This window comes from Salarias fasciatus, chromosome 1, assembly GCF_902148845.1.
Source record: "Salarias fasciatus chromosome 1, fSalaFa1.1, whole genome shotgun sequence".
Classification (NCBI taxonomy): Eukaryota; Metazoa; Chordata; class Actinopteri; order Blenniiformes; family Blenniidae; genus Salarias; species Salarias fasciatus.
In genome coordinates this window covers 10,574,347-10,585,474 of record NC_043745.1, presented here as the reverse complement: position 1 = coordinate 10,585,474, position 11,128 = coordinate 10,574,347, and the positions used below count along the sequence as shown (strand labels likewise).

The 11,128-nt window shown below is 45.4% G+C and overlaps 1 protein-coding gene across 1 annotated transcript; it reads left to right on the top strand.

The window, feature by feature from the left end:
* Positions 1–911: 911 nt before the first annotated feature.
* On the top strand, positions 912–6,607 carry larp6a (La ribonucleoprotein 6, translational regulator a). Its single transcript, XM_030093517.1, has 3 exons — positions 912–1,708; positions 3,313–3,511; positions 4,641–6,607. The coding sequence occupies exons 1-3, from the start codon at positions 912–914 to the stop codon at positions 5,736–5,738; spliced, it is 2,094 nt and encodes a 697-aa protein (XP_029949377.1). The 3' UTR covers positions 5,739–6,607.
* The last annotated feature ends 4,521 nt before the right edge of the window (positions 6,608–11,128 follow it).

Genomic DNA, 11,128 nt, shown 5'->3' with positions numbered 1-11,128 from the left:
AAATGAAATGGAAGAAAGCATACAAATATATGCTTCTTCAGTCAGTTTCAACCCCCAAATGAAATGCCCAATTTGCCTCAATATAATATAATCCTGGTGGTTTTTAAAGTTTATTTCATTATAAGATACCTTCATTACAAACACATTTAAAATAAGGGAAATGTGTGTTCTAATTAAGTTTTTCACTGTTCCAAACCCCAATTGCTGCTGGAAAAATGGAGGAAGGCGACTGCTTTAAATTAATGATTCAAAAAAGGTGGATTCTAAAGTTTAGTTGTTTAATGGAAGATGACACATTATAGAAATATACATATTATCCAGATGAATGTGATCCCCTGTGTGTGTGTGGGATCATCTGCAGCTATTATTTTGTTTTTTCAAATTGTTTGCATTTAAAATGTCATTTCCACCCGTTCTGTACCTTTTCAATAATAGTAAACCTATAGTTAAATCCCATTTAATTGGTCATTCTTAGATATTTAAGTACATTTCAGTGGATTGTATATATATATATATATATATATAAACACTTGTCCCGCGTAAAGACGCACAGGTGTCCTCTATCTCTAACATCTTTGTTTCACTCCACTGATGAAGTCCCCTTTGGCTTCGGCGAAAGTCATCTGTTTTCTTTTGTTTCAGGAACATATACTACTTGCCTCCAGCGTGCAGCCAGCCGGTGAAAGCTTATTATCCAATTAACGGCGTTAGCTCAGGGGTCGTCCTTGGCACGACTATTTCCCCAATTAGAAAGGAACACGTGCATTTTTTTTTTCTGCCGCCCTTACTTCAGAGGACAGGTGGAGGGACGACTCGTGTCTTCTTCACCGAAATAGAAAACATAGTGTTAACATTGTGCTTTTTAAAACGAAGAATCAAATTAAAAAACCTGCGCGTGAAAGAGCGGAGACATGCAGGCTTTGGTGAACGCCTTCATGCGCTGCCTCTCCTTCCTCCTGCCTCCTTCTTGGCTGTGTGTCAGCTTCTGCTGCTTGTGGGCTGGAAATGACTGCGAGGAGACGCAGCCGCGGCCCAATCCCAGAGCTCGTTTCAAGAGCAGAAAGCCTCTTACATATGAGGAAGTGGCAGCGGCAGTAGCAGCAGCAGCGGCGGTAGAAGCACACGGAGGCTCCAGCCCGTCGCTCCCTCCCGCTCCAGGCTGCGTCTCGCCGGCTGCTGCGACCCCCGCCGCTCCTCAGGGCCCCGCGCAGGGTCGGATCCGGACCGGGGGTTTCTGGCGAGCTGTGGAGCGCGTCTTCGGAGCCCCTTGGGTCGTTCTCCGCCATCACTGGTGCCCAAAGAAGCGTCGAGCAGCTTTGCGCACCCCGTATCCTGCGTGCGCCTTCGACGGGAGCGAGATTACAGGCTTGCCGGAGGAGGAGGGCGCCGCCGCTGCTGCTGCCACCGCGACAGGCGAGGACGGGAAGCCACCGGGTGGAAGCACCTCCACTGATCCGGCAGACATGAGCAGCTCCGTGGGGATCCCCAGCCTGAGTCCCGCGGAGTGCGCCCCGGATGCGTCGGCGGAGCGGGGCGTCGATGAGGTCATTACCGTGGAGCAGCTCTCCCAGGAGATGGGCACGGTGACCATCACCGTGGCCATCCAGGCGGCCGAGGATGAGGAGCCCGAGGAGGTGTCTCACAACCACATCGACTTCCTCGGAGGCAGCTGCAGCGAGGACGAACTGGGGAGACACGACAAATCCAGGTTCGGGTCGTTCAGTCCATCACTGATCAGCTCCACTGTGTCATTACTCCACATTTCCCATCGATTCAGTTTTCTGAGATGCTGATAGATGCGCTCCCCGGAAGGTCAAAGTTGAGGGTGAAGAGAATTAGTGAGTGGAACAACCAGTCCTGATCTGCAGTGACTTCAGGTGATGAGGTGACAGGACAGCTTGGTAGGCATGGTTTCTCCGAGAGAGTGCGAGCTGCCTAGAAAGAAAGGAGTACAACCAGAAGAGAAGTCCCTGCAGGTGAGTCACAGTCACAACAAAAGACTTTAACCACATTGCAGTGTGTGTGGATGGCAATAGATGCCCACACAACAGGGAGTGTAAAACCACACACACATTCAGCTTTTGTGGGTAGGATCCGTTTGTTTTGTGTGTGTGAGAGAGAGGGAGAGGTGTTTAAACTACCTGTAGGCAACATCTGTGCTGTAAAAACAACCACCTGAGACAAAGAGATAAAGACTGGCACCTCCACTTTAATCTAATTCCCCTGCGTCATGGCCTGCTATTTTTATCCTCCGGCCTATAAGGTCCCTACTCAGACAACGTGAGCAAAGAGTGAGTCAGTGATAGAAAGGCTAAGGGGGGAAATAAATCACTCCAGTCCCTCATATACGTTTGTTTACTTGTAGGTCACATCTTTTGGCGTGGAGAGCCTGTAACACCTGCTGCCGCTCTGCCAGGTTTTTTTTCCTCACACACGATGTATTTTAAGATCGCTGGAGCATCTGTGAAGCGTTCAGTTTGTCAGCTGACGGAGGCTTTATGTTTCACCCGTTACTCCAGTAGCATTCCTTCAGAGCAGGGACTTATAAATAAACTTGATGCTGCCATTGTCTCCACTGTGGCCTCATTGTCTTGTTTTAATTGTGAATCTGCGTGGGGCTCGTTCACTTGTCTTTGTCCAGCGTCCCAAGGAAGATGTGGGCTCGTGCCAGCTGTGCGGTCAGCAGTCTGGAAAGCCGTTGAGTGAGTGAGGGTGGAGGAGGAGGAGGAGGAGGAGGCTGGAGGAGGTGATGAGTCATCCGCAAAATTTCATTCAGACCCTCACTCTGATCCGCAGGGCCACCTGACTGCTGCACTCAGTTTACAGCCAGGTGTCTCTTGGAGAAGTCTTACCGAAAACCTCCAGCTGTGCGGCGCTCACACCTCCATTTATTTCTGATTTGAAACTGTATGAAGTTGATGTGGTAAGCCACCATATTCTGCGTGGGAGGGAGAGCCTGTGACTCTGTGGCCCTTCAGATGGAGAGGTCTTGGCAGTTTCAGGGGACTGGTAGGACGCAGAGGCTTGGTGTCTGTGGCTGGAAACGCAGCTCGTCGATTGCAACACGGAAAATCTGAAAGGACTCAGGAAAGCAGTCCATCTTTACTCACTCCGGCATGTTGAACCGAGAGATGGCAGGAGTGCATCCTCATCCTGCCAACAACTTGTAAGCCTCTGGCTTATTGTATTAATGAAAGTGGAATGCGTAACAGTTGTAATGCTGGCGGTTTAGGATGTGAAACGTTGTGCTTGTTGCCGTGGTGTACCAGAGAGGCTATTGCTGATCTGTGTTGTCTTCCCACACAATCGCAGTGGCGCCGGGACCAGTGGAGGAGAGCTGGAGGAGGAGAGCTGGCAGCCCCCGGACCCGGAGCTCATCCAGAAGCTGGTAACGCAGATTGAGTACTACCTGTCGGACGAGAACCTGGAGCACGACGCATTCCTCCTGAAACACGTCAGACGCAACAAACTCGGGTTCGTCAGCATCAAGTTGCTCACCTCGTTCAAAAAGGTAACCATGGCTGCAAAGCATGTGTACAGTCTAACGAATTTACAGGAGTAATGATTTTGAAAAGGCTTTTTGGCAAGGCTTGAAATTACCCTTGTGAGCTCAATTAGGTGTGTACAAAACCAAAAATGGCACAATTACCTGAAAACCTATTATGCACTTCAATTATTATATTGAAATTGCTGAAGTGACTGTTGGCTGTTAATAGTATCTTGTCACAAACTGTCCATTTCCATACTGACACATAGGGCTGCTCACCAGGATCACTCATTGACGTTGAAGGTGCAATGTTGCATCATTGTAGTGTGCAGTCTACCTTCAGTCAGTTTTTTGTTTTCCCCAAATTTGTCAGTTTTCTGTATCTGTTACTGCAACCTCGTCCATTAAACACTGGCGACTCGCTATACCACCCTGGGGTATAAAGTTGTATTGCGTGCCTGTTTCAGAGAAATCACGAACCTTTGTGTCGATACTGTACATCAGCACCATGCATATCTAAGATGACATGAATTCGCCTTCAGAGTGTTCTTGATTATTTTGGAACCAAAGTTTAGTATATTGTTGATTTAAAGCCCTCGTTGGAATTAAAAATGTAATTAAGCTCCCAGCTATTTGCTTCATTTAATGACGTAGAGGCTCACGAGAATTGAGTAGCAGCTCCTGAGTGTTTCTGCAGTGATTTGCTGCTCTGCATCAGTATTCTCACATTGGTTCACAACTGCCGTTACTTCAGGCTCATGTATTCTGATTTTTTGGCTAATGATTGAGATGTGCGTATCTGTCAATTTCATCATCTGAATCGCTCTACAATATGAATGAAAGTGATTATTAGCACTGAGGTGACTCATTATAGGAAGGAGACCATTATACTCTGAAGAATTGAGTTATGCAGTGACGAAAAAAGGTTTGGGAGTGATTTGTGTTTAGGTGTTAATTTAGATAGTATGGCTGAAAGGGAAGATGCCCACACTCCTGATTGAGTCTGTTGGCTTAAAATCATTATGCAGCTGATGGTTTTGAGACTCAAGCAAATTAATGATAAATGAGAGCAGCTGAATTAAATCTAGTTGTGGGATAGCCCTCATGTCTCACTTGACCCATCACCGTGACACAAGCGTTTTCCTTGTTGCAGGTGAAACATTTGACTCGTGACTGGAGAACAACCGCTTATGCTCTGAAGCACTCGAAGATCCTTGAGCTCAACGATGAGGGCCGGAAGGTTCGCCGTAAATCTGCAGTGCCGGTCTTTGCCAGCGAGTCGTTGCCGAGCCGCATGCTGCTGCTGAGCGATCTGCAGAGGTGGCCGGAGCTGGCAGCTCTCACCAAGGATAACGGAAAGGGCGAAGGAGGAGCCACTCAGCAGGAGCAGCTAATGAAGCTGCTGCTGAAGGCGTTCGGTACATACGGGGCCATCGCCTCCGTCAGAGTCCTGAAGCCCGGAAAGGACCTGCCGGCAGACCTGAAGCGGCTGAGCGGCCGTTACAGTCAGCTTGGCACAGAGGAGTGCGCCATCGTGGAGTTCGAGGAGGTGGAGGCCGCCGTCAAAGCTAACGACGCTGTGGGGAGCGAGGACGGGGGCGCCAGCTCGCTGGGGTTGAAAGTGGTCCTGATCGGCACCAAGCCGCCCAAGAAGAAGGTACCCAAAGAACGACCGCGCGAGGAGGGAGGCATGCGCAAAAGCCGCTCCCTCAACAGCCGAGTGCGAGAGCTTCAGTACCACGGGGACGACTCCGCCTGCAGCTCCTCGGAGACGGAAAGCACCCCCACTTCACCCAGGCTGGCAAGAAAGTCCCAATCCTGCAACAAGCTCAGCCCCACCACCGCAGGAATCAGCTTCCAGAACAATCACCTGAGTCCGGGCATGTCCCCGCGGAACAGCCCCTGGTCCAGCCCCCGCGGCAGCCCCTGCCCTCAGCGCAAGTCTCCACATTCCCACAAGTCCCCCCTGGCCAGCGAGGGCAGATTGAGCCCCGAACCTGGGCGGCGCTGGGCAGACTACTCCTCGGACAGTAGCCTCACCCCGTCGGGTAGTCCGTGGGTGCAGCGGCGCAAGCAGGTGGCGTCTCAAGAGAGCAGTCCGGTCGGCAGCCCCATGCTGGGCAGAAAGATCCAGAACGCCGACGGTTTACCACCGGGAGTAACGCGGCTGCCGAGGGGGCCCGACGGAACTCGAGGTTTTCACGGGGTCACCATTGCCGAGAGGGGAAAAAGTGCCGCCACTCAGACTTGATCTTCAGGGCCTCTTTATGCATCGGTCCCCCGCCCTCCTCCAACACCTCCTCAGAATACAGTGATATATCTGAAATGTGGCCGTGTTGCTCAGCCCCCTCCCCCACCCCGCCCCACAGTTCAGACTGTGTAGATATATTTTTGTTGAGTGCATCAGTTCTGAGTCTTTGTTATATTTTTATACGACATTTTGAGTTACATTGGTGATTTACCGATGGGAAATTTGAGTGAATGTAAATTGATATTGCTTTGAGAGAAAACTTAAAAATCCACAAATGAAATGGACCATTGTCTCCTCCATCGCATATGAACTTGTACGTGGAGCGATCGAAACCGGTAGCTCACCCACTTTTTTTTTTCCTCTTTTTTTTTTTTTTTTTTTAAATTTGGTGTCCTGTCTTGTGTGTAAAAGCTGGCAACTTTGTCTGTGGATGGTGTGTACGTGGTGTATGTGGCATGGGCACATGGGCTTGATAGCAATATCACCATATGCCTTCTCTGTGTCTGTCTATTTAAAATGAGGCCATAATCGCTCCACTGCCATACAGGCTGGACAATTCAACATGGACGTCCATTATTCTGTAGTTTTTATGTAGCCTTGTTTCATTGTAGTTTCGGTATGCTTTGATACTTAGTTGGTCGGGGCCTCTTGAGCCCTGTGAATGTTTGGCAGGTCGCTGCTTTATTTATTTCCTTTCAGTCTTTTCTTTTTCTTTGCACATCTATTTCCGTCAGTCTAAACTCACACTGAGGTTCGAGGGATGTTCAGGTCAGGCAAAATAGATGCTCCTATGTTCTTGCCTTTCACATCTGAGCTGGGGTATTTGTACATTGCGATTCCTCTTGTACAAATAAATCACAAAAATTGCATTTTGGCTTCAGTCATTTATTTCTTTTTAACACTAGAATTGGATGTATTGATTCATGGGAGGAAAAAAAAAAAAAAAACATGATCCGGATCCTTTAGTCTTGTTTATCTCAACATGTAGCAAGATTATGTGAGAGATTGTCACAGTACCAAGACTGTGGAAGCAATCGAAGACTTGGAAAGCAGAACTGGCATACCAGAATTATCTTTTTTCAAACGAATTGTGCAGATGGGAGGATGGTAATGGAGTAGATGGATGAGAAGAGATAGCATTTCTCTTTGAAAAAACACAATGTTGGAAGGGAATGGAGACTAGTGGGGTATTTAATGCCTTCTTAGTATGCACATTTTCAAACCGCAAGTGAACTGGACTGATTTAAAGTATGTTGTTACCCTCAGGATGAAGACCCTTTTAGCTTGGACTGCCTATATGAAAGGGTTTAAAGTGTTGTTTCCATGGCATTCCCTGACTAAATTTGTTTTTTTGTGGTTGAGTAGCTAGAAAATGGATTATTTTCTCCAGCAGGTTCTGTTTTGATGCATTTGTGCTTTAACCTCTGCTTTTCATGAGCCTTCTGGGACCCTCAGCAGAGAATTTCTGCCAGTAGCTCATTCCTCCTGTGTTTATGCTTCCGGATGACTCCCGTTGGATGTTTTTCACCTAAATGTTCTTTTTCTGCTATTAAATCCATTCAGAGTGGTTCTCAGAATTACTCTCTTAAAAATAAGCTTCAAATGGCATGAGCTCATTAGAACAGAGCTTATTTTCCCCCGGATATTATTTTGACTCTTTGTTTTCACTGTACCAGTGTTTGACACCCATCTACTGATTAATAGAACAGATAATTACTCCATTGTGATTGAGTGTTTTGTTATAAAACAAATTGAAGCCTAGCAGTGGAGTGACTGTTTGTTTTCAATAGTTATTGTGATTTGAGCCTTGTCCTTGAAGTGCTATGAAAAGCTCCTCAACAACTCTCCAAAAGTGAGGAAAAACATAGTTGAATGCCCACAGAGACTCTCAAAATTCACTTAGTTTTCATGTTGTTCATTCTGTTTTTTTTTTTTTCCCAAATCCATTCTCTCCTGTAGGAGTGAGCGTGATGTGCAGGCTCAATCCGTTCAGCTGTGTTGGATAGAAAGGGTCACAACCCATGCTCAAATTTTGAGTTTCGACAGGACTAAGTGGGATTGCATAAGAGAGTGGATGAATAAACTTTTGTCCTCCTCTATGCATGATTTGCAATTCAAAATGAGGAAGTCGTGCTGCTGCGTGTCCTTTGATGAGCTTTAACTCGTCTGTTACAGTTCATTATAACAGTATGGATGGTGACTTGCTGCAAAATGAAGGTATTATGCTCACAGGACAACCTTTCTATGTAATCACCTTTAAGAAGACTTTCATACTCAAAGCAAATGGGAATAACAAAAAGATAATAGCAAAACCAAATACAGCCAGAGTCATTACTTGTAATTGGGCAGAAGGCATACATCTGAATAGTTATCAGTGTAATCATTTAAATCATTTAGCTTTTCACTCTGGGTTTTTCTGGGTTTGTATCTATTGGGGAGATGGTGATGAGATTACAGTCATTAAGGCGCAGAGCTGAACAGCCCCCCACATGTAATCCTGGTCTGAATTATTTCCCTAGAGTTATATTGTAGGTTATCTAGTCCCCATCACAGTTGTAATAAAACACATCTATCCATTTATCTTCTATGATTCTGTTCTAACAGACCCTGAAAAAGAATCCATGCATACAAGAGAACGCGCGAACTCCACAAAGAAAATGTCCACAAGCCTTAATACAAACTGGGTTTGGGGGATGATGCTGTGATGCAGTGAAAATTACAGAAGCACTTTATTTACAAAAGAAAACAAAGTGGGATAACTTTAATAAAGGCACCAATAAGACTGGAAAGGCTGCACGACAGTGAAAAAATAAATGTGACAATTTTTTTCAATGGGATTAAATGGTAAAATGTTAGCTGAGAGGGAAAGGCTTCTGAAATTCAAAAACTTCAGTAATGTACAAAAACATGAAAATGCCTGAAAGAAAGGTCCACCTTGAATCAAGCTGATGAAATTCATGCTGAGCAAACCTAACCTGAACATAATATAATGCTGTGAAAATGTCTATTACAGGCACCACTGAGGACAGAAAAAGTTTCACACCATGCTATCTTTATTTATAAAGCACTTTTACACAGCCATCTTTGAAACCATGTACTGTACATGAGGAGTGGGATTTAAGACATGATATAAAACAAGGACTAAAATGAATATATCGGTATGAACCTGAAATAAAAATGTTTTATTGCAGTAGGGTTAAACGGTAAAATGTGTGCAGATGTAAACCTCAAGTGCTGCAACTTTTATTAGATCACACTTATTATATTGTTAAATGAAAGTATATGTAGCTGAACAATGCTCAAAAGTAGACAGTACTCATGAATTATTCAAAGTATCAGCTATTTGTTTGCATTTCATGTCAGTGGTCAGTATTCATTTAATTTAACTGCATAAAAAATTCAACGGTCAAATTAGATTCTTCAAAGAGTTTAGAAAATGAGAGTAGCACTTTTTTCTGCGATCTGTTCACCAAACCGTCAATCAAAAAGTTGTGATATTGCTGTAAAATGTTTGTTCAGTCAAAATTTCAAACCTAATAGATGAAAAGTCCCATTCCTGAAACTGTACAGGGAACCTCCTCCAAAGTACTGCTCAGTTAAAGCATGATGACCGTTTGTTCTCGTGCAGGGTGACATGAACGGATCATTACTGAGCTTCCTGGAGTGGCGGAGTCTACTCTGTAAATGACATGATGCAACAGTTCAACGTATTGCAGCATCACATTCTGAAAAACTACAGATTTCATCATCTGAGAGCAAATATTTGGATGTCCATGAACTTCGCGCCGTAAGGCAGCACAGCATTCAAAATAGATGTGGCTCTGTGCGCCCTCTCACACACCGCTGGAAACCAGCGAGAACAGAGTTCATCCCTGTCCAGTGATGCAAGTGAAAAATCCACCATGCAAAGAAAAAAACAACATAGATACGGAGAAGCTGCAGCTCCGGTTTCTCTGCCGCTCAGAGACGTGTTTGAGGTTAACTGCTGACTGAAATTGCTCATAGAAGTGAATGTCTGTTGCTGTTTGCCCTGCTACCTATCGAGAGATAAAATAAAATAACTTACTGCTGTGATGGATGGATGGATGGATGGATGGATGCCTACCTAAGTGCTCAATGTTGTCATACAGATGAAAAAATATATTGAAATGTTTTCAGTTTACTTCATGGCTATATCACTTGATTGTCTAAGTTCCATCACCATTTCAGGTTTCAAGTCAAAACAACTGACGCAACATAAAGGTTGAAATCTTTCCTCCATCCATCTTTTATACCATTTCATCCACTTTAGGGTCGTGGGGTGCTTGGGGGAATCTCAGATGACTACACACACAAAGTTATAGTACACTTTAAAACCTGGCTTCACACTAAATCTCAACATAGTTCTGCCTGTTTGTAAAAGCATGTGTCATTTAATAATAAAATCGCACTATTATCTGCCCCCGTTACACCCAGTAACAGATACTACACATGAGAGTCTCCATGAAGCCTTTAATGAATTCACAGTAAGATCACACCGTGACTCAGACACACTGGGGTCGTGCAGGGACAGTCATTAAGACCATCATCAGGAATAACATCAGTGTTTTTGTTGGCATTTAATTCACATTTTGAGTCCTGTCTCAGGGGAGAAGTCTCCTCTTCGGCTCGGAGATGACGAACACTTGCATCAGCCTGTAGGAGGGAGCTGCATGACTGAGTGGGCGGAGACACGTTTGAGGAACAGGAATTGAGGTGGAGTGAATTTCCAACTCTCTCGCTGTGGAGGAGCCAATGGGGAAAGTCGACACAGCCCAAGAACTTACTAGAAAGGAAATCATATTTTCCCCCTGTGTGTGATTTTTTTTTTTTTCAAGGCTGTATTATGCAACATGAGTGCAAAAGGTTCTGTGTGTTTCTGTGTGCATCAGAGGCTTCAGTTTTGAGCCACTCAAGCATTTATACTTGAGACCCACTCCCCCTCAATGTGTCACAGGCGTGAGGGTAGCTCAGGCTGATGGCAACGCTCGCTTTGTTTAATGTGAGAAAAAGCACAGACATCTGTGAAAATGACCCCAGCCGAGAATAGAGCGCTGAACTGTTGTGGCACAAGCTGCAGGGCGGTCAGCGTTCAGGCAGAGGATCCAGGGTCACGGCCCTTCAAGAGAAAGCATCTGTGTTGCTTGCATTGTGGATATTAACATAACGCCCAACGCTCAGAAACTGAAGACGACTGTGACTCAACAGGGAAACTGTCTTTGTACAGGGTGAGATTGAGTTTTAACAGACTATCATCCAGTCAACAAAAACCAGTTTTATTTTTCTTTCTGCTGTTAAAGATGTTGGAATGAGACCAGTCTTCAATTTTTGATGTTTTTATTGAACTCAGTGTGGTTCTCCAGCCACAGTGG